Raw genomic sequence first — 24,270 nt, forward strand, 5'->3', positions numbered from 1 at the left:
TTCATAATGCTACAGTATCCAATGCACGTCTTGTTTAAGTGTTAGCCAAAGAAATCAAGTTTATAATTATGTTCAGTGTAGTTACATCTATTTATTAATTGGACGTGTTAAATATAATAGGAAAGAAATTTTTGCTTCCATCAACACAAATATTTTTAAAACTGCATATGAATCACATTGCTCTTTAGTAGTAATTGCGTATTTTAAAAACCAGTATGGTTTACAAATCAATGTAAACATATAGTCTTCAGATTGGAAGAACCAAAAATGTTCATGTGTTCAGTCATTTTTTAGCTATAGAAAAGAGAATACACTTATACTGCAATAGTTAAAGCATTACCTCTATGAAAATTCTAAAATATGCCTAACCCTTTTATGCAAAATTATTACCATTTTTAGGAACATATTAGAATAGCCTCATAGTCAGAGTTTTTCCCCATTCATTCCTAAAAAACTCTTTAACAAATTCCTTCTTCTTCCTCAGCTTGACTATGAGGTCCCTCAATGTGAGTCTCTAATAAGTTTAGTCCTATGCCCCTAATATTCAACCAATAAAATCAAAATTAAAATTCTCATGAAAAAGACAGTTTGGAATATCTCACTTCACAATTCTTCTGAATATGCTAAAGAATTTGATCTTTTTGAACTGGTCCAAAGAGATGCACAACAAAGGAAAACTTTTTTCTGAATTTTAATTAAAATTATCTAGGTCAAAAGTTTCCAAAGAAGGATAAAAATTAACTTTAAGACAATGACTGAGAGGTATTTGTTTACATTTACAGTTTCACAGACCTCCTTACATCCTAAAAATACCACAATATGGCCAATAATTAATGTAACTGGTTTTGAACATATTTAGGATAAAGTGCATCTTTTTAAAGTATCAAATTCTTTAAAATTCAGAAGCATGTGAAGATTTATCTCCTGTTAGTTGGTGTGCAAAAATGAACCTGACATTAACATTAACAGGTCCATGCTGGAAGTTACACCAATAACTTGTCTTCTTCTTTGAAATAATACAGTGAGATTACCTCTAAGACTGGCAAAGCTTAATTTCAGAATAGGAAACCTATTTTTTTAAAAAAATTTTTATAACCCTCAAGAACATACATGAAAATGGAAACCAGGTTAACAGAGAGGGCTTTTTAGGAGCTGGGTTAAGAAATAAGTAAAAGAGATTTGCAATATGTTGTTTCACTGAAAAACAATTTGTACTATAATTAGCTCAGTAGCCCTTTTTCTACAAAGGTAATGGAAATGTCCACTCCAGTCCATCTAAGCAACTATAAATTACTAAAACTTTGCTGAGGTTAACAGTTAAAAAAAAAGTCTGACCTGGAATTTTCACTCAGGGTTGTAACTTTGCAAGATTTATCTGAAACCAAGTAAGTTTCTACACATTTTACTTAATCATGATGGTTGAATTGAATTTGTACCTATGTGAAAATGGCAATGCATTCTGAGTCGGTTCAGGCCTTGGCTCTGAGTTCTGGGTCACATCAGGTGTTCTTTCATCATCTGTCCCATTGATACTTTCTGGTGTTAAAGGAGACTGAAGATCCCCTCCTGCTGATTCCTTTAAAAAAAAAAAAAAAAAAGGGAGTGGGGATAAAAAAGTGTTACATTTTTGTTAAAATACACAAGATCATCTAAAAGTTAAAACTGACTCTGATGTATGCTTACTTATGAAATATAGTTATTTCAATTGAAATTGGAGTCAAAGACGTAAAAATGAAATTTGAAGGAAAAAAAATTTTAAACCAAAGCAACGCACAAGAAAACTGAAACAATACAATTTAAAAATGTAAACATAACACAATTTAGAAATGTAGTTTCAAAGAACTGAAAAACTTTTAGGTTATATAAGCAATTAATTGGTTAAAAGAAGATATTCAACTAATTACTTAAGAAGAAAAAGAAGATGGGACAAAAATGCAAGAAGATTTTATTTTTTATTTGGGAGGGTAGGAAGAGAAAGGGAACGAAATCTTCAACAAGTCAATTTTTTTGATCTGCCATAGCTTTCAATTCCAAGAGACATTTAGAAAAGTAACTGGAAATATTTCTATAGCACATTATATATAATGTATTTCAGCTTTTCTTGCCTGCTACTCATAATGAAATTATTTCTCTTTGCAATATTTCCTGTTTTATTTCTATCAAGGTAAATTTAGTTTATCCCACTGGAAAATAGATGGGATTTAAAACAAAGGTCACCCTGACACCTACTCTTATGACTGCCATCATCAGATTATCTAAATTTGATATTAGAAGTCAGAATGAGGGGTCATTTGATAACCCTGGTAACCAGGGGTGGTCCTAGCACCAGACTCTTAAAGAGCAGCTTGACAGACCCCTTGCAATCTCTGACCAATAAAACTTCACAATAAAACATCAGTGTCCAACAGGGGAGTAGTTGGGGATAGTCATAATTTGTCAACTTGAAAGAATATAAGATTTCCTCTCAAATAAAAATAAGAATATGTGTAATATAGGAAAATGCTTATAACTAGAAAAAAGAACAATATAAGGAGATATCTAGATTATGATAATTTATATACTTTACATAAAAATTATTGCACGTGAAGAAGCACCAGAAATAAATATGGAAAATATTGATATTAATGGGGTGAGACCAACTTCCTTTTTTGGGGCTTCTGGTTTTATATTGCTGTATGTGTTTTATTTTACATTTAAATATTTTAACTAATAGTACCATAGTGCTATAAATTATACAAGCTATCAAAGATCAAAAGACTAGTTTCTTGATTCCACATCCTCACTTAACTATTTTTCAATTATTAATGGAATCTCTAGTTTGACCTTTAATTTCATTCTTTTAAAATCTTTCCTCTGGGGCTTCCCTGGTGGCGCAGTGGTTGAGAGTCCGCCTACCGATGCAGGGGACACGGGTTCGTGCCCCGGTCCGGGAAGATCCCACATGCCGCGGAGCGGCTGGGCCCGTGAGCCATGGCCGCTGAGCCTGTGCATCCGGAGCCTGTGCTCCGCGACGGGAGAGGCCACAACAGTGAGAGGCCCACGTATTGGGGAAAAAAAAAAAAAAAAAAAAAAAAAACTTTCCTCTGAATCTACTGTTTCTATTAACTGAGAGTCAGTGTATGAATAGTTTGTAGTATACTGTGAAAACATGAAATTTTGTTTTACAACAAAGTCAAATCCTACTGAGGGAACAGTATCCAAAATGACTATCTCTACATCAATTATGGACCATGTCAATTAGCCTGAAAAAGTTTAAGGAGCCAGTAAGAGACCATGAGGTATTCATATTTGGTTTCAATAAATTGGGAAAATTTTTCTCCAAGAAAGGCCAAACTAAAATAATCAAGGTTGACTGTCCAATCAACTAAACAGTAAGTTGGCCAAGACCTAATTCAGTGGAAATGATAACAGAAAAAATTACCTTGTTAACCTGAAAGGGCATAACCAGTATTAGCAACTAAGGATTTGTTAGATTTGGTTGATAAGAGTGTGAGGGCCAAAAGTAGATTAGGATTAAAAGAAAGTCAGAGGAGGAGTAGTGTGATTTCTGGTTCTTATTACCTTCTGGGGTGAAATAAGAAAGATTATGAGGCATGGGTGTTGGGGAGGCTATAACTGTTGATGATACTGAAGTAGACTCTTCTTAGAGACAAGCTAAGAAGGAGAGAAGGAAGAAAGGGATAGAGGTTGCAACAATTCCAGCATCTCAACAGAGCAAGATTTTCTTCTGAAATCTCGATTATTAGCTATATTTAACAAAAGGCATATTGAAATTACCCTAGACACTATACCTAAAATGAAAACAAAAGCCCAAAGCATATTTCATTTTCAAGGATGTTTAAAAAAAATTAACATTTGCTCAAGAGAACAAGAAATAGTTCCAACAGTACATAAGGGAAATGAAACTCCTTTGCCTTCTAACTATTCCAACTAGGTAGCCGCACAGGTAGCCAAAAGTGTTGTGTGAAACCTTCTAGAAATTTTACATAGGCTAAAAATAGCACTGCGAAACTAGTTTTATTTAACATATTCCAAACATCTAGTTGTTTTTTAGTTAAAATTTTGTGTAATTTCCTAAACATTCCCCTTTAGTTATTCCTTAAAGACCCTAACTTTCATAAAACCTGCATTTTATATCTTTAAATCAAACATTAAAATAAAAAGCATGGAGGTATATCTGTTAGACTACAAACTTTTGAGAAAGTAGGATAATTCCTCTTTAGAAAGAGATTCCTAAACTAATATGGCTAGCCACTTCTATGGTAAATGTTTAAGGAAAAAATTATCAAATAATATATTCTTTGATCACAGTTGATAAAAAAATTAAAAGTGTAAAATATAAATAAAAACAGATTTAATCAACTTCTATCACCTCTCCATCCTTATTTTGAGAAAATAAAATTCACATCTCACTGTTTCTGGGAAATTTCCCTCACACCCCACACCAAAACAAATAATCTGAAAAAGAAAAATAACCGTCAAATTGAAAAAAAAGTTTGCATATTAAAATATGAGAGAGTATCAAGGAAGCCAAAACTAACACATGTGACCACACTATAAAAAAGGAATCTGAGCAATGATGTAAGATTCAGAAAGTGCTAAAGAATTCTCTCTACTCATTTATGAAGTGGCAAGAAAGTCCTCCTGCAAAAAGCAAAAAGCTCCAGAAATATCTTGAATCACATGGAAAAGAAAGCAGGTTGGCCCTCACTCCAGGCCAGGCCTTCAGGGTGGTGTCACCAGTCTACTCTCAGGTGTATGTGCCATAGAAGGAGGATGGGGTGTCAAGGGTTAGCTCTACTTAAAGAAAAAAAACTCAGGAAATTGCAGACGATCAATTACTGGTATGATTTATGTAAGAAAGATTAACAATCAAAGAAAAGCCTTCAGCTTTAAATCAAAATACTAGTGAACAAATGAAACATAATATTATTGAATTTTAATTTATAAATGTAAAAGAATCTTTTTTTAAAAAAAGTCTTTACATTAACTGACTTTTTTTTTTTTAAGATCTTTTTGTTTTAATTTTTTTGCTGTGTTTCTGTGCAAGGGCTTTCTCTAGTTGTGGCAAGCAGGGGCCACTCTTCATTGCGGTGCGTGGGCCTCTCAACTGACTTTTTAGATTAACTCATCAACTACTGGCTTTGATTCCAACAGATAAGAGGGCTTATGCTGTACAACCTCCTATCCTCCCAACCTGTCCCACCCCCTTTCCACCTGCTCTTCAACCTCATCAGGACTTACATCCTCTTGGCCCTCTGCTATTATGCTAGTTGTCAGGCTCAACCTGGCTTTATTTCTCTCCATACCCAGCCTGCAATAGAAAGTCAATCATCTCAATTATATTCTCAGTAGCATCATCCCAACTTCCGGGCTTCCTTACCTACCACAACACCCATCTTGCCAATTTCTAATTCATATCATCATTCCCTATTCTCATGTGCCCAAGCTACCAAATGCTATGGGAGAAAATACGTTAAATATGCTGGTTAGTGTCATGAAAATAATTTTGAGCTCTGACTTCAATTATGCTCTTGAAGTGATGAGTATTCTTTAATTTTACTTATTCCCACTTGACTCTTCTTTTTCTTTACCTAACAGCAATCTCAAACCTCTGTTCAAGCTTTCTCTTGTTCGGTTGTCCTTCCTCTCAGAGAATGATCTAACTCTTCCAGAAAAAATTGAAATAAATTGGCATAGACTTCCTCGATCTCACACCTATCTGCATCTAAATCTGTTTTTATCCTTCCTTCCTATCTCAAATAAAGTAGCTAATTTGTTTCCACCCTTCCCTCTCACATTACCCTCTTCTGCACAATGCTCCATCAATGATCCCTTCCTTCTCGTCTCTTTTTCCTTCTCTAACTCCTTCCTTCCATTTAAGAACACATTCCAGTCACCCCCACACATACATTCCAGAAAAAAATTCTTAGCTCCATATCCTCCTGAGATTATCACGCTAACCCTTTTTCTCCTCATACAAGAGAACCAAATATTTGTTACCTTATTCTTATTACTAAGCATTTTGGCCTCAAGAATAACCTAAAGTCACTAACTATCTCCTTTCATTCTACAAAGTGCTTCACATTGCCCTTCCTTCCCAACAGTCCCTGTATTTACAAGTGGACTCCACTTTGTTAGGTTGAAAGTCCTCTTAAAGTCTCAACCTAGTGGAACTCTGCTCCCTGCACTGCCAAGTCATTGTCTCCAACTTAAAATGCTCTTCTCTTGACTTTTGTGCTAACATTCTCTGCTGGTTCATTTCCTACTTCTGTGTTTTTCCCTATATCTCCCTCAAATTCCTTAAGTGACCATCTTTTTTTTTTTAATTAATTAATTAATTTTTATTTTTGGCTGTGTTGGGTCTTTGTTGGGGGGGTGCACGTGGGCTTTCTCTAGTTGCGGGGAGCGGGTACTATTCTTCGTTGTGGTGCACAGGCTTCTCATTGAAGTGGCTTCTCTTGTTGCGGAGCACAGGCTCTAGGTGCATGGGCTTCAGTAGTTGGGGCTCGCGGGCTCTCGAGCGCAGGCTCAGTAGTTGTGGCGCACGGGCTTAGTTGCTCCGCGGCATGTGGAATCCTCCCGGACCAGGGCTTGAAACCGTGTCCCCTGCATTGGCAAGCGGATTCTTAACCACTGTGCCACCAGGGAAGTCCCTTTAAGTGACAATCTTTAAGTGACAATTTTTGACCCTTGTCTCTCCTGTCTTTCCATCCTATTTTTTTCTGGATGATATCATTCTCACCTACAGCTTTAACTATTACTCATTTGTTGATGATTCTTGAGACTTAGTTCCAATTCCAAATTTCTAACTACACACTATTCACCTGTATGTCCAATAGGATTGAAATTCATTCTCTGAAGTAGATATCCTTCTTTGAAGTTCACGCTACAAACCAAGAATAGAAGTTTCAGAAACATCTAACGTAATATCTTACTTTACCATTCTCCCTTGCCCTCACTATTTCCTCAATTCTTACATTTCCTCCAAGTTCAGTCAAGTTCACTATTATGTCTATTCCCTCCCTCTCTATTTTCACTGCCAATAACTAGTAGGTAAACCCAATAGAGAAACAGATAAATACTCCATTGGGACAAGTAACAGGATTAAAGACACATATCTCCACTGCCCTTACTTTGGAGAGCAAAAAAAATATCCAGAGAACTCTAGTGAACCTTTCCTGAAGTTGTAAAACTTGTTCTCGTGGTATTTGGTTCAGTAAAACCACACTTGTCATATGATACTAAGAAGGCATCATATTAATGTATAGGCATTCACTAATTCTAATGGTATATTTGTGGGCTAGATATATAAATAATATAGTTTACGATAGTAACAGTTGGCTACTGCAGACCACTTTTCAAAAAATCCATTTATAGCAGGAAAATCTAAAACATTCGAGATTTACTGCACTTGAAATGTCCTTAGAAATGATATAGTTCAAACCTCTGACCTTACAGATTCAAGAACCATGGCCAAAGAGATCAACTGACTTTCACAGGATCAAACAGCTAGTCACAGAGAGCCTAATAATCACTTACAATAAACCAGTGCCATTGGGTAAATATAATTTATCGTTAAAATGAACATTTTAAAAATTATGGTATTTATAACAAAGCTAAATAAATTTTATTTTTCTCTGAATACACACACTCACACACACATATAATCCGTTTTTTCTATAAAGTGAATTCTAAAAAATCTTGAGGAAGAGGTTTAGACATATTAAATATAAATCAAGGTAGCTACTACAATATATTTAATGCTATACAACCTGATATCTTAAATGGAAAAAAAAAGCCCATGAATATTCTTTGGCTTCAAACAAGTGATGGAGTAAATAGATTTTACTCAATTTAAAAGTCTTAGTCAACTGAAGCTAAAAATTATTTTTTTTCTAAACTCCAATGAAGAAAAATGTGGATTAAATGATCATATAGCCCCTTTTTCTTCAATGCATATTCTGAGGAAAGTGCCTAACAAGTTAACTGAAATACAGTATTTTTAAAACTGTGAACTATGTAAGAAATTTCAAGTTTAAAGTCAATCATCTCTCTTGATTTTATATCAAATTGACTATTTAAAATATTCCCATGGAAACATGAGAACATAAGATCTCCAACAGAGGAAAAGTTCTAAATTAATGTCTGTTATTTAAAGAGAGATGGGAAAGAAACTGACAACTAATATGTGATTCAAAGCATTCCTAGAGATGTTACCTTGATGAAGACAACATGAAGATTATCTGATATGACCACATATTTATATCAAGTATACAACCTTAGCTCAAGAGTCTAAGAGGGAATTGGCCAACTTTGTTCTAAACGCCAGACTCCTTTCATCACAAGCCTTTAGGGAGATGGAATGGTTTGTCTACAGCACTACTTCTCAAAGTCTGATTCCCCAGATCAACAGCCATCAGCATCTCTTGGAAACCTGTTAGAAATGCAAATTCTCAGGTCCCACCTCAGCCCTTCTAAATCAGAAATGCTAAGGTTGGGACTCAGCAATTTGTGTTTTAACATGTCTTCCAGGGGCTTCTGATATAGGCTTTATTCAATTAAGGCATCTGTATTTTTCTAAATAACTATGTCAAGGCTTTACATCATCATCTTCACCATTACAGCCACATTGGAAACTCAGCTGTTAACATTTATTAAGCCTTTACTATATGCTAAGCACTTTGTAATCCTTATTTAATTCTCACAATAACTTTGTAAGAAAATATCATCCTTATTCCCGTTTTATGGACTAAAGAAAATACTAACATGCCTAAGTTCAGAAAACTAAAAAAGGTTAGAGCCCAGATCAAAGCCAAGCTCTAGAGTGTACATTATTGCCATTATTGTATGACAGTGTCAACATGACATTGCCATTATCATACTTATTCCACCCAACAATCCTGTAAGGTAAGTAATGTAATACTCATGCTGCAGATGTATAAACAGACTTGGGTTAAGCAATTTTTCCAAGATCACATAGAGGCAGAAAAAGAATTTATGTCTAGTTTGTTTGACTTGAAAATACATACACCTAACTGGTCTGCTATACCACCTCGAATAAAAGTGAAAGCTATGACCAACTCAGTGTCTACTATTATCAATTACCCCATTTAATCTCTCTACCCACTTTGCTGAATTCCTGAGTAACATTCTAGTCTTCAGGCAGAGTGTTAATTTAGTAGATTGGGTTAAACCAGTGAGAATCAAGCTGTGCTTTCTAGCTGAATGGAATCAGAGTGGCCAAAGGTCATACAATTCGAGTCAAAACAGAAATAGTAATGACCTCTGTAAGGGACTGTCACAAAAAAAAAAAAGAAAGGAGAGGAAAGAGAAATGAAAATACCATTTTCCCCCTATTTCTCTGGCTCTGTAATTAACAATCAGACTTCAAATATTTTAAAAAGATAAATTAAGGTCAGTATATTTTGGCTCTCAAATACTAACGAACTTAAGACATTTCTTTATTCTTTATATTTCACAGCACTTTCCAAATACAAACATCTTTGATATATTCCTTTGATGAAAGGCTTAAAGACATTCCTTCCACCAAAGAGAAGCAGGTATCTTAGCAGCAACTTGTAACACTTTATGACCAATTAAACAAACACAAGTTATTATTAGAGAAGCAGGAACTAAGTACAAGGGCAAAGTGTAAACCATTACAATTTTACTGGAGTTTTTTCAGTATTCTCTTATTGAATGTGTTATAGCATCCTCCTGTGACACTGGAATCATTCACCTGAGGAACTGGAGCTCCCAACGTGTACTGGTACTAAATTTTAAATAGGCTTTTATGCTTAAAAGCATCGCTACGTTATCACAGCACTTAGGGAGACAGGTTCAAGGGAAGTTTCAAAATGATCATTCTTGTTATTCCAGGTCACTGCAAGTACAGAGGAGGTATCATGGAGCTTTGGCTTCAATCCAGAGTACACCTTTAGTCTATGAGGAAATATGAACTTTAAGCATACTCAACAGAACTCTTCTTTCCTCTGAAAACACTCAAAACTATTTATACCAGTAGGGTTTACCAAACAGAGTTGGGTGCCAGGGGTGGGGAGGAAGGTGAAGAGCAAAATATTTTCTAAAATGTTCCAATCATTTGGCTAGTCACAAAATTCCAAGGCAATTACTATTTACTCACTTAAGAAAGTTTTATGTAAATCAGCTACTACTGACATATTCCACAGAAACATTTGTTAATATCCAATCCTTCCTTTTATAAAATCTCCTAAGTACACTTCAAAAACAAACAATTACTCTAGAGAAGAACCCAGCACAAAGCTGAACCTTACTCTTAAGATGACAACTGAAATAAAGATTAACTTTAGAAAAGTCTATTATTAAAAAGCTGAAAATTATTGGCTTTCTATGAGTGATATTATTACATTAAAACCTTTGTGAAAGTACTCAAATGTAACTATTTAATGAATTTTATTTAGAGATGTAATTAATTTCCAACTGAAGAAAGATTACAATGGACAAGTAATAAGTATTAACTCATTTTGTTAAAGGAAAAAGGGATGCTTTTTCTTTTTCTTTATTTTTTATTGGAGTATAGTTGCTTTACAATATTGTGTTAGTTTCTACTGTACAGCAAAGTGAATCAGCTATACGTATACATATACCCCCTTTTTTTGGATTTCCTTCTCATTTAGGTCACCAAAGAGCATTGAGTAGAGTTTCCTGTGCTATACAGTAGGTTCTCATTAGTTATATATTTTATACATGGTATCAATCCCAATCTCAAAAAGGGATACTTTTTTAAAAACTACAACCTTTGGGTCTCAGTGCTGAGATGTAAAATGTCCCAACTGTCAGATTTAAACACACCTTAAAATCAGGTAGAACAAACTATATTGTTTATATATTTTTATTTTCTGTATATTGTGATGTTTTGACATCTTAAAAAACCTTTCTGGCTAGCCAATTCTTAGAGATAGCAGGGGGCTAAGGTGGGAGCATGGCTTTGATATGCAAATTAACCACACCAGGCCATACCTCCTCTATCTGGCCCCTCCATCCCAGGAGACAATATTCCTCTGCCTTAATCATCCAAGGAGCTCAATACTAGGCAACTAGGAACTAACTCTCTATAGTTTACGGCCCACTGAAATCATTCAGGCTAGCCAGTCCTAAACTGTTCACCCTGCCCTGCCATTCCCAACAGAAACCCCAATACAGGCTCTAGCCTTGGTGTTCCCCTGTACTCTTGCTTTCTGCCCTCTGACCACCCTGAGGCATCCCTGGTGCCCCACCCAGAGGTGTGATGTGCCTCCTGTTTCTAGGACCTGTGAGGACAATAAACTTCTGTTTTCCCAAGCCTCTCCTATGTCTTCTCTTGCGGGGCTGCACCCGACCGACCATCACAGAACACAGAATACAAACAACAGGGCAATCTATGTTTTTTATATACAATTGTTTTTAAGTTGTATGCACATTAAAAAACTGAGTTTTAATTACTAAACAGATTTTTTCCCCCTGAGATTCTTGTACACATTGGTATATAGGAAAAAAACCCTTTCTCCACTAGTATGGATTAACTGAAGGGTGCATTTCTATGTCTACTTTGGAATCCAATCACCTTAATTTTGCCATTATTTTCCTAAATTTATCTCTGGCATAAAGGATACTATCTAAAATGAACAAGGCTTATAAGTAAGAATAGAAATTAGATACCCACCTGTGAAGGTGTACTGGTAAGTTCCATCTTTTCTTGAGATTTCTCCTTGGCTAGTCGAGCAGCTTCTTTAAATTCCTGAAACTTTTCTGCAAACTGAATGTAGAAAGACTATATACATTAATCAAATGAAAATAGGTCTTAATGCCCACTTTCATCTTAGTTTTCTTCCATTTTATGGAATAACAGACTCTTACACAGCAACTTAGCCCTCAAATCAATTACAGGCATAATATGAAAATGACAGGAAAATAAACCTAATATCAAACATTTGCGCACTATAAAGTACTCTGACAGATCTCATTAAAAAAAATCATGATGGGGCTTCCCTGGTGGCGCAGTGGTTGAGAGTCTGCCTGCCGATGCAGGGGATGCGGGTTCGTGCCCCGGCCCGGGAAGATCCCACATGCCGCGGAGCGGCTAGGCCGGTTAGCCATGGCCGCTGAGCCTGCGCATCCGGAGCCTGTGCTCCGCAACGGGAGAGGCCACAACAGTGAGAGGCCTGCGTACCGCAAAAAAAAAAAAATCATAATAAAACTAAGTTAGAATTTGGTTTCAGCTAGCTTAGTTTTGTCTCTCCTTGGTTGTTCAGATATACTTTACTAAGACCAAGGTGTGGGGTACAGGTTGGGAGTGGAATCAGTAAAGATGGGCATACTATGTTTGTTTCTCATGGAGAAAACTAAATCGCTTAAGTGTCCATTCCTAATCATCTCTGTATCTGGAGCATGCTTTTAACTTTTACTAGAATATAAACTCTTGTATTATGTAAGGCATTTTATTTGCAGCAGTACAAACAGCAACGTTTACTACTGTCACTAACTGACATTACTAAAACTTCATTTCCAAAGATTCCTAAACAGCTAATACACAGCAGCAGAAAGGAAAAGCAGGACCCCACAAAGGTCTTTAAGATTGGTAACAATTTAAAAAAATTACTTTATATGAAATGCTAACTCTTTGGAACCCATGGTAATCAAATAAATGTCATGGCCACAAACAGTATCTATTTATGAACTGGAAGTGGAAACCAGTCTGCCACTGTTCTCAGAGAGAATAAGGCAAGGCTACAAAATAACCAAATTTAAAAAATCTAAAATCTTTGTGCAACTCAAAACATCTGTTATAGCTAGCAATAAAAATATGAAATTATAGGTCCCTCTTCGAACCCCATAAGCCAACCCTGATTTCATTGCCATCTTGGGAAGGAAAGCTTTGTAAGGAAAGGCTCATGATACTCTGACCTGCCAACAGGGAGACGGAGGAGGGTCAAAATTAAAGTTGTCATTATTACAACTTTCCTTCTTAAACACTGTTACCCCCACCTACAACTTGTAGATCAGGAAACTGAATCTGTATTATTATACTTATCTAATTAAAGAGAATATCTCATTACTGTAAAAAAAAAAAAGTCTGAATATAGAGCTAAAAAGGTCTCATTCACATTGTTGGAATTGAAATAAAAGCAAAACCATAATTAATTTCTCTTCATGTAATTTGAAATAATACACAAAGTTTTTCTTACACTAATTTGGCATTCCAAAGTAGTTAATGTTTAAAATTCTTCTCAACTTCATAAAGACCCATGCTGTTGCTAATTTTTATAGGTTTAGGTTTCCATGATAACAAAATACAACTTGGTAAGCACTCTAACAATCCAAGCATAGTTGGAATTTTCCTCATACATCAACCTTAGGAGACCAGAAATTTCTTTCAATGCTGCTGCTCTCTCATATTTTGAGAGTACCTTGCCTAGAATTGCCTTCAGAGCCTTCTCCAAACTCTTACAATGTTTCATTTCATGTATGATTTTAGTGACAAAACAAGCCAGAATATTTACAGGCTTGCTTCACTTATGTAAAAGATTATGTACTCCTTTGGGTCCCTTATAGTTTACAAAGCGCTGACATTAATCTTCAAGGTAGCTTGGAAAATAAGTCATGATTTTGTGATCTTTGGACCAAAACATTCTGAAGAGACTGATCATAAGCTCTTAGAGCCAAGTCTAGTGAATAAACAAACTAGAGTTGGCTCCAGGAGCTACTGAGTTGTTTCCTAATGGTTAATCCACCCTCACAATACAATACTAGAATTCGCTACCAGTTTGGTCAAAAGCATATGCTAACTTTAAAGAGGAAAAATAAAATTCTTTAACTATAAAAGCTATTCTTAGAAAAAAGATCAGATAAGAGGAGACAATATGAGTGACAGAATTTAATAAACTATTTCTTTGCCACATTAGCTATCTGCGCAGTAACTTGAAAGATGTAGTAAAAAAACAACAACAACTTAATATAGTCAAAATTACTTAGGCTCAAAAATCATTTCATGCAGGTTTGAGAAATTAATCCACAATTTAGTTCCTTTGTTGTCAAGAAATTCAGCAAGTGTAATATAATTATAGTTTTAATGTTTTTGCTATAGGCTTTAATAGACAATTTCAAAAGAAAATTTCCAAAAAGGTTCTGAGTAACGGCAAAAATATTAGAATAAATGTGTAATTTCCTAAGGGGATTGTTTATGGAGGGACAATGCTTAACTCGATGCCTGTGTCCCTGCTATGTTGAAATACTTTAAGTCTAAAACTTATAACTTTACCATAGCTCAAGAAATATATTTAGAGAATATAATGGGTGTAAGAGAAATGAAATCAGTTAACACTTGTTTGTTTTAATCACCTTACAGAGAATGACATAATCATCAAGACAAAAGTTAAAATAGTTGTAAAATTGAGCTTTCAACTCTAATTTATATCAAAAAGATAACAAAAGCACTTGAAAACAACAGTGTTAAGGAAAGTTTGCAACTAAAACAAAAGGAAAGAAAGATTATTTTAACTACTGAACTATCTAATTATAACTTCAAGTCAATAAATATTCACAAAAGTGTAAGATTTTTTAAAAGAAATAATTTTTAAGAATCTCAATGATTTCTATAACGAACAGCTTAGGTTTCACTTAAGTATTAACGGTGTATATCTAACAAGAGCCTGATTACCCTGCACTTGAGCTATTTCAACTCTCAAGCCATCAGATCCTATGTATACCAAATCATACATAAAATATGGTTCAAATGTAGGGCTATTCTTTTAACTGAATGCTTCAAACAGAAGTTTTAAGCATAACTCTTTGGGTCTGGTGAGCATCAAATGTGAAGGGTAAAAGTGAGTAATCCTCATCTCCTTGATCATCTTGTTATCCTGAGATTGTTTCCTTTCCCTTATAAACTCTTTGTGACATCCACAAGAATTCAGGATGCTGCTGGTATGAACACTGCATGGCTTTTGTTTATATGCAGGAAAACTGTTTTATTTCCAGTATTTAGCCTGGTGATGCTCTGTATTTTATCAGCCATTCTAGCCACAGTAATTTACTTGGTCAGTTCCGAGAACTCCTCACGGTGTCTCTTAGATCTTACTCTGTGTTGCATCAGAGGCCTCAGAGTAATTCTCACCCAGACAAAGCACCACTTTCCTAAACAGTAACTTATATGTGCCTGCTATTATGTCTGAAATATCACTATCAGCTTGAGTTTTCACAATTCAGAAGCGTTTGGTGTCTACCTATCTTACAGAACATCAACCAAGGGTGCTAACTCCCGAGCAAAGTCCATTCTGAAGTGATAATTCCCACATTTTATTTCCTATCATACCTAGTTAACCACAAAAACCCTCCTCAATCAATGGTGACTGTTTTTAATGTATACAATGTTTCCAACTGACCGTGGGATCCACTGATCTCTCACTTCTTGCTCTGCTGTCACTACAGTTGTTCTGAAAATACCAAAGAAATTTCTCCTACATTTTATACTCTCCATTTTCTATTATATATTTAAGACGTCTGATTTGAAGATGTAGATTTCCACTCAGATCTTATGATTTAACTTACTTTCGAAAGATGATGCTCAGAGGAAAACCCCAGTCCATAAACAGTGTTTGCCCTGCTATCAGCCCACTGGCCAAACTTCTGAGATGTTTTAGTAAATGTCATGTTTGGGGTGATGGTGCTGTTAATTATTGCCTGAAAAATAAAACAAGTATGAGTAACCAGCCAAAAATTCGCAAATAGGCATTTAAGCACAGGACTATTCAGATACATAAAAACTCAGGACTCCTATTGAGCCACAATGTTAAATATATAAAGAGAGTTAGAGAAACAGTTTTTAACATTATAAGTGACTGTGGCAATATGGTAATAAGAAAACTATAAGTATAATGGCACTCTACTATAAATTTCAATACTTTACAAGCAAAATAAGTTTTCCTGTGATGCAAAAACTTTTAAAGAGTTTTTAATGTGGTCAGTGTCTTCTCTTTGAACATTTAGGATCAATACCTATGAATTTTGGATGATATTCACCAGAAGCAAGTAGGTTTTAATAGTTGTTTATTTAAAAAAGTAAGGACCCCTCTCCAAAGAATCTTTCAAAAATAAAGGCAGCAATAGAACAAATTTTCTATTTGATCACTATTTTCTAAAATCCATCAACAAGAATTTTCTTAAAGCCAACTTACCTGAAATATACTGTGATACAGAAAAAACTTTCGATCCTTTAGTAAGTTTTCCTTTACTCAAGAGAAAAACAAACCCTTAAATATACACTTTGCTTCTTTACATATAAAGTCGTATAAAATCATGGTAATAAGAATCACTATCACTTCTGTTTATAACATAGTTTCTTAGAAAACTAGTCTTTTAGTACTTTATTAAATATTAACTTTGCTGATCACTTTAATAAACTTCAACTACTCTTTAACACATTAATTTCAGTTCACTCATCCCCTCTGCCAGTACTATTAAGGTATAGAATCAGTTTTAGTTAAGTAGTCTAATGACTCTGTAACTGAGATTGAGATTACAAAGTGATCCCATAATAATAAAAAGATACATTATCAAATCCATAAGCAGTTATTTGGTGAACTATTAAATGTGGAATAAGAATCAAGCATTCCAGAACAAAGCAAAATCTGTACACCACATGAACAACAGTATAAACGTAAATATTTATGAGCTATGCAGGTATTGATGAAGTTATAATGAATGTATGACATTTGTCCTACTAAAGTAGACAGTAAGAGAGTGGTGGCTTGCCTTCTCTCACAGACAGTAGACATGTTATCTGCCAGTAGACACGTTATCTGTTGTTACATGAGAGCCCTTATTCTCTATAAGCATTTTCACCTCTGACAAAATTTATACACTAATATACTGCCTTACCCTTTGGTTCAAAAGCTGTTTTTCCTGGCATGTCATTTTAGATCCTGTAAAATGTAGCTAACAACTGCTCTGACATGCAGGGTTGTCATCAAATGAAAGACTGAGTGGGAAAGAATATACTAACGAATGGTAAGGACTCGTTTGGATATGCAACTTTTCGCGTGTGCAAATACCTACTAAATACCAAGCACAACTCTAGGAACTTGAGATACAACAGTGAGAAACAACGTAACTGTGGATTACATTTTAGAGCAAGAAGAGTCAGTCATTGAACAAGTAAACAAGTAGCCGACCAATGAAATTTCAGGGAGTGGTAAGTGCTGTGAAGACCACAGACCAGGATGGGATCAAGACTGAGAGGCAGAAAGGCAAGGGCTGGCCAGAACTACTTTAGATTTGGTGGTCCTTGAGTGTTCCCTGAGGAGGGCACATGTACATGTGAGCTGGGATCTGAGTGTTTCCAAGGAGAGATGGGCATCTTACAGGTGACCCTAACAACTCTCACATAGTGAGGCGACCACGGGCTTTATAAGGCATGTAAAATGTGTGACTCATGAGTTGCCGGTCACTGACCTTCTGGTTTGGCTATTTCAGACTAACTTCTTTCTGCTTTTATGTTTAAGAGTTCCATTTTAATCCCCATTCTGAACCTTTCCTTGCCTCCATATGACTTGTTTTGGGATTCTTTAATCAGTGAATAAAACTTTAAAATAATAGATGATTCTGCACTTAAAATTATTTATTAGAATTCTTAAAATAGAATGCTACTATAAATCCATTTTTTTAAATTTTTAGTTCTTTAAAATAAATGTCTCTCAATCCCATAGTTCTTGTCTTTTCAAGGAAAAGAAGTAGAAATGCTGTGTCATTACCAACCATATAGTGCCCTGATCCTGGCCCTTGGCCATACTGACGTCTCTGCAGCAGGATTAGAAAACCTTCAAGCAAACTTGACATGCACAGAAAAGGCCTTAAGTGAGAACAAATGGATGTTTTCTAATCAGGGGCACCTAAGGTTTTCCCAACTCATCATGTTGTGCAGAAATAGAAGTGAGGGTGGGGAAAAGAAACCCACCCATTTAGCTGCATCAAATAAACCACTACTGCTTACCAAAAAACTACTCCTGCAGGAAACTGCAATAGTTAATAGCATCAGTTCAGAAAAGTAACTAGAAAATGGAAAATGTGATAGAAAATATAACTCCAGTACAGAGAGTAGATTTTATTAAAAGAAACAAAAAAACTTTTTCACAAGAGTTATATAAGAGCCTAATAATTACAAGCTACAAAGTATATTCAAAAATGGAAATGACAGAAGCAATAGTTCATACTGCTTCAGGAGAAAAACACATGAGGATTATTTAATCACAATGGACTTGGGCCTACTTTACTTTTATATATCATTTAACTGCCCTCTCTAATAAAACCACATCTTATCCATGGTTTGGGCCAAGAGAGAAATACAAATTACAGAGAATTGAAGGATCAAGTCAGGGAAAAGAAATAAATTAACACTCTAGGGTCTGAGATTATAATAATTAATATCTGTTAATTTCACTAAACAGTTACAAAATGTGGCAAAATTATTCTTCATTAAATAAAGCTTCAGATAAATTAACTATTGCTACTTCCCAAGTCCTATAAATCCTGAGTAAAAATGAAAAGAGGATCAATTATTCAAATAAATACATGTTAGTCACTTATGTACAAGACAAAAAGTGCACATAGCCCCTGGGGTCCTATAATCCAGTTAAGGAGATAAGGAATGAGCACATAGAAAAAACAGACTGAAAGTTCAGCATTAAATTAAATGATCTTTGATTCCCCCAAACCACTAGGCAACACATAATTAAAAGCTGGGGGCTTCCCTGGTGGCGCAGTGGTTGAGAATCTGCCTGCTAATGCAGGGGACACCGGTTCGAGCCCTGGTCTGGGAGGATCCCACATGCCGCGGAGCAACTAGGCCCGTGAGCCACAACTACTGAGCCTGCGCGTCTGGAGCCTGTGCTCCGCAACAAGAGAGGCCGCAATAGTGAGAGGCCCGCACACTGCGATGAAGAGTGGCCCCCGCTTGCCACAACTAGAGAAAGCCCTCACACGAAGACCCAACGCAGCAAAAATAAATAAATAAACTCCTACCCCCAACATCTTAAAAAAAAAAAAGCTGAATAATATTAATAATAACAATAGCAGTAAGTGTTTGCATAGTGATTACTATACACACTTTAAGTGCTTTTGCCTAAATTAATTTATTTAATCTTCACAATAATCCCACGGTGTAATGATGCAGTTATTTACATTAGTTCTTTTTTACAGATGAGAAAACTGAGACATGAAGAGTTTAAATATCTTGCTCTAGGTCACATGGCTAGTAAGTATTAAAGTAAAAATTCAAACCAGATGGTCCAGCTTCAGAGTTTGTGGTCTTAACTCTACACTGAACTGTGAAAATTTCCTAGGAATTATCTACATGTATTATTCAAAACTCATTGAGGAAAAAATGGAACTTCCCCCCTATTGAAGGGTATACTCCATCAGGCACTGAGGTAACCAAGTGCTTTGTAGATACCAACTCAATCCTTACAACTACCACTGAGGTGAGAACAATGAAACTCAGAGAAGTAAACACATAATTTGCCCCAAATCAAAAACTTCATAGATGGTAGAATTGAGATAGAAACCCAGGCAGTCCATGCTCATAAACATTTTACTATCTGCCTCTCCTAACAAATAAAAACAGGTCTTGTCCATACGCTTCTCTTCTGAATAATGGATGTCAGCTTTATTATTGAATACTGAACTTAATATTGAAAGACTTCCTATGATTTAGGGATTCTGAACTGCCTACTAGACTGTAGAAGTATATCTGAAAAGAAGTCTAGTTCCTCACTAGATTACATGCTCCAAGAGTAGAAACTGTGTCCGTTCTGTTGAAAACTATATTCCTAGCACCTAACACAGTGCCTGACACAACAGATATGCAATGAATATTTATCAAATAAACTGACTTCAAATTTGTAGAATATTTTGGCATGTAACTCAATATATATATAAGGTGGTTAATCCAAGTAATTTAGGGGATGAAGAAGTTGCTACCCTAAAAATGATCAATTTTGTTTTTTAAAAGGTAAGTTTTTAAAGCTCAAAAGAAAATATTTTATTTTAATGAAGATAAAAATCTTCTGAATAAAACTGAAGTGTATACTATATAAAGCAAAACAGCAAGGTTATTTAATGTAAATGTAACTTACCTTTGAGCCATCTAAACTGATTATCCTATACACGTTTCTTGTGCTGTCATAGAAATAAGACACAGTAACTGCGTGCTTGCTGGTGGGTACCCAGTTCTTCTTTGTGTTTGGGTCGATCTGGAAGACATGAGCTCGAGTGCTGAAGATGGGTTGTTCCCTGTAGGGGAGAAAACAAAATGACAGGATGAAAGCAGCCACTTTTATTCCACTGGACAATAGAACATGAAAACTGTATGATTCCACTTACCCAAAAATTCCCACATCCTTGAAAATAAGAGAAACTTTCTTTTAAATTTGAATACTCAGTATTATAACCTTCTTTAAAACAATTACAGTCAATCCTTATTATTTGAAGATTCTGTATCTGTGATTTTGCCTACTCACTAAAATGCATTTGTAACCCCAAAATCCATACTTGAGGTACTTCCTTGGTCTCTTCCAGTTACCTGACATGTACCTTTCCACCTGAGGTTGATCAAGGTAGCACTCTGCCTTCTTGTTTCAGCTTTCATACTATAAACAAGTGTTCTTTTTGCAATCTGTTTAGCACCATGAAGTCTGCATTTTTGTGCTTTTTGTTGGTGCTTTCACTGTTTCAAAGGGCCCCCAAGCACAGTGCTGAGTGCTGTCTGTTCCTAGATGTAAGCAGACTGTGATGTGCCTCATGGAGAAAAAATGTTACATAAGTTTTGTTCAGGCATGAGTTACAGTGCTTTTGGCCATGAGTTCAATGGTAATGAATCAACAATATATATTAAATAGGGTGTCTTTAGATAGAAACATACATCAAACAAGGTTATTATTGATTGGCTGATGAAAATGTTGTGACCAGAGGCTCACAGGAATCTAACACTGTGTTTCCCTCCAGACAATGGTTCAACACTCATTAATTCAGTGTTTGTGGTGCCTTTATAGAACAAAACCACTGTAAATAATTAGAATTGATGATATGCTGTTTAAATACAAGTATCTTATATGTGACTCTCACTAAGTTAAAAATTTTTACCCATTTAAAAATTACATTATTCTGGTAACAGGTAAAGAATTTACTGGGAAAGTTTACTTTCAATATAATCTCTACTATACTGAAAAATATAAGGAAAACAAAGTAGCCCATCATCACAGTATCTTTTACTTAGATCAAGTAAGGCCTTAAAGATAAATAGAGGTTTTAAAAATTATAATTTCAATAATCAAAACTTATCAAAAATATATATTCGAAATATGATCATTACAGATTTCTTTTACAGTCTGAAAAAACAAGCATGAGATGATCTGTATGTGATAGAAGCATTATAAGGCAAAATTTTCCAAGCTCTCAGTAAGAATTCTCTTGTAAAGAGCATTTACCAAAAATTTTTTTGGAGTCCAAATGTTTCTTTCATTTACATAACACTTTTCTTTCCTAAAGCAGCTTAAGGTCCTAAAGAAACTTTTAACTGGTATTATATATATAATGTTAAAATTAAGTAAGTTTAAATTTTTTAATTTTAAAGAATTAAAAATGTTTTCCAATTTTAAATTTAAAGAAGGGAAAAGAGAGTATGGAAAAGAGTGAAATTAGAAAACAGGCAAGGCAAATTTTGGTCTTTGGCAAAATTTTTCTTCAGATTAATAATAATGGGCTGGGTGTCACATATGTCTCCTATGATTTACTTTAGCCCTTAGAGAGCTATTAGGAAAGGGAGGTACCTTCCCTGTATGTAACTGGGCTCTTCCCAGTTTCATTTCTGGAAACCACCATAACAACTGTTCTTATTAAAGAATCACTTTTGAAAGGAAGTGAGCGATACATTTTATGCCCCTCCCTAAAAAATGAAGCAGAAAGTCATCACTTCTGGCTTAACTGCTATTATACATGGGTTCATTCAGCAAATAATTATTAATAATCTGGCAAGGCGCTATGCCAGGATACAGAATTCTTCCAAATTAGGAGTAGGCCCTATTCATTCCCTTTCCCCATCCTCAATCCTTGACTTTCACAGTAAGGCTGGTGCTACATTTGGGTTATCGTCGAAAAGCCCTGCAACCTCTGCTTTTCTTTTTTTTCCACCTTTTAATTAAAGTTCAGTGACTGCAGCTAGTTCCAATTCACAGGGAAATTCATTCACACAAAATTCTATTTTTTAAGACACATAAGGAAGGGAAGTGGGCCATTCTTGGCTCTATTGACTTGATAGTATTTTTTTCATTTGACAGGGGATAAATTTCTAGATAGCGTAGGCTGATAATTACAAGAATGTGTTCTAATAAATGTATTTTCCAAAAAAGTAAAATTGTTAAGACAATGATATTGCTTTTGCACAAGCCTTATATGACAAATCATCAAATCCTTATTCAATGGAAGTGCGATGTTTTGAGTCCAATAAATACTTTCCATACCATATTAATTCACACAGTGTAATTAATCTGCACAATTATTCCACACAATTTAATTCCATTCTGAATAAAAACCTTTAGGGTAAACTAGCTATTTTACAAGCAAATGACATCTGACATCAACTAAATACGCTGTTTTCTTCAACTCTTTTCTGAATAGCTGATTTCTTAAAGAAAGTTATAGTTCATTCAAAGAAAAAAAAAGTTGTAGTTCAAGATCTCTGTCGTTAAAGGCCTAGCCATCAACATCTGGATGATAAAGACTAGGGAAATAATTTTACAGCTGATACCCAGGGAAGAGAATTCCTAGAAGTAACGAGGATGTTACTACATCTGTCAGGGCATACAAGCAGATGACTCACCCTTTTATGGAATATCTACTACATGGTAAAAACAGAGAGAGATGGTCTTTGCCCTTGAAAAGTTCAGTCTGGTGAGGGAAGACAGATATGTTAAACAAATAAAATGCCCTTCACCATGATAGAGTCTCTGAAAATAAGTGGGTAAAGGTTACTGTGGAGAAACTGATGCCTAAGGAGAGTCTGAAACCATGGCACAGTGGTTAGAGAGCATTGTACTTAGGCATGTGTAGCAAGAACCTCAGTGAGTATGCGTGCCTTTGAAGAATGAGGCTAGAGATAGAGAAGCCAGTTCATGAGGGTACCCACTGGAATCTACTGAGAGATGTAAATAGGAACAGCTTTGCATTTTAGAAAGATAAATTTAGTAGCACTGAAAAGGGTGGGTTGAAGGGAAACAACATTGGACATAGGGACACTAGTCAGAACCTTACAAAGGATCCCAAGTATTAAAAAAATAAAAAGAATAGGAGGTTAGGGAGTGGAATAAAGACATGAGGAGGGGTTAAAGGTAAATTTAGAAAGTAGAATCAATAAGATAAAGGAACAGTTTGGATGTAGGGCAGTGGTTTATCAAACAGGGGTGAGTTGTCTTCCAGGGGACATTTTACAATGTCTGGAGACGTTTTTGGTGGTCACAACGGAGGGAGATTGCTACTGGCTTCTAGTAGGAAGAAGGGTGTTGCTGAACATCTACAGTGTACAGGACAGCCTCCTACAACAAAAAACTATCCAGCCAAAAATGTCAACAGTGTCAAGGTTGAGAAATCATGATGTAGGAGATGAAAGAGGAATCTGAGTCTCCTGGGCTTCTGGTCTGGGTGACTGAAAAGAAGACAGTGCCACTAGGCAGTGTGGTAAACAGAAAATAAAGTCTGGAACAGGGGGGATGGTGAGGGAAAGGATGAGCTCAGTTTTGACCAAGTTCTGATGCCTATAGGGTTTGCATGTAAAACTGTCAGGAAGGGAACTTAAAATGTTAGTTTGGAGCTCAGTAGAGAAAACCAGGCTGGAGTGAAAAGTTTTGGGAATCATCAAGGGAGCTTATCTCATCTGTTTAAGGTACATTTCAACATTAAAATGGAAAAATTTCATTTTAGAGAAAAGCTGTAGAAGCAGCAGTAGAGAAGCTATACCCGAAATCTTAAAGCACTTATCTCTTAAAGGATCTGAAAAGCATCTGACACTGATTATCCCAAGTGTTCAAGTGCTAATACGTTTTCAAATAAACTGGATGGCACTCATAAATAAAGGTTAGACACACTACCTCCTCTATAACAATTCACACAAAACTAACTGCGTCAAATACCAGCATTTTCAAAGTATGTTCTATGGAACAAAAGTCCTAGAACTGAGTGTTCCATACTTATATAAGTTCTGCA

At 35.4% G+C, this 24,270-nt stretch overlaps 1 protein-coding gene across 4 annotated transcripts in view; it reads right to left on the bottom strand.

Moving 5' to 3' along the window:
• Positions 1-24,270, bottom strand: part of HOMER1 (homer scaffold protein 1) — a 125,343-nt gene that overhangs the window by 59,770 nt on the left and 41,303 nt on the right. For all 4 annotated transcript variants that reach the window (XM_067731095.1, XM_067731096.1, XM_067731097.1 and 1 more), the window contains 4 exons: positions 20,151-20,307; positions 15,571-15,702; positions 11,687-11,779; positions 1,437-1,576 (listed from right to left, as the gene is read on the bottom strand). In XM_067731095.1, coding sequence (XP_067587196.1) covers positions 1,437-1,576; positions 11,687-11,779; positions 15,571-15,702; positions 20,151-20,307 — 522 coding nt within the window. The remainder of the gene's footprint in view (positions 1-1,436; positions 1,577-11,686; positions 11,780-15,570; positions 15,703-20,150; positions 20,308-24,270) is intronic.

Source organism: Pseudorca crassidens, chromosome 3 (genome assembly GCF_039906515.1).
Source record: "Pseudorca crassidens isolate mPseCra1 chromosome 3, mPseCra1.hap1, whole genome shotgun sequence".
NCBI classification, from domain to species: Eukaryota; Metazoa; Chordata; class Mammalia; order Artiodactyla; family Delphinidae; genus Pseudorca; species Pseudorca crassidens.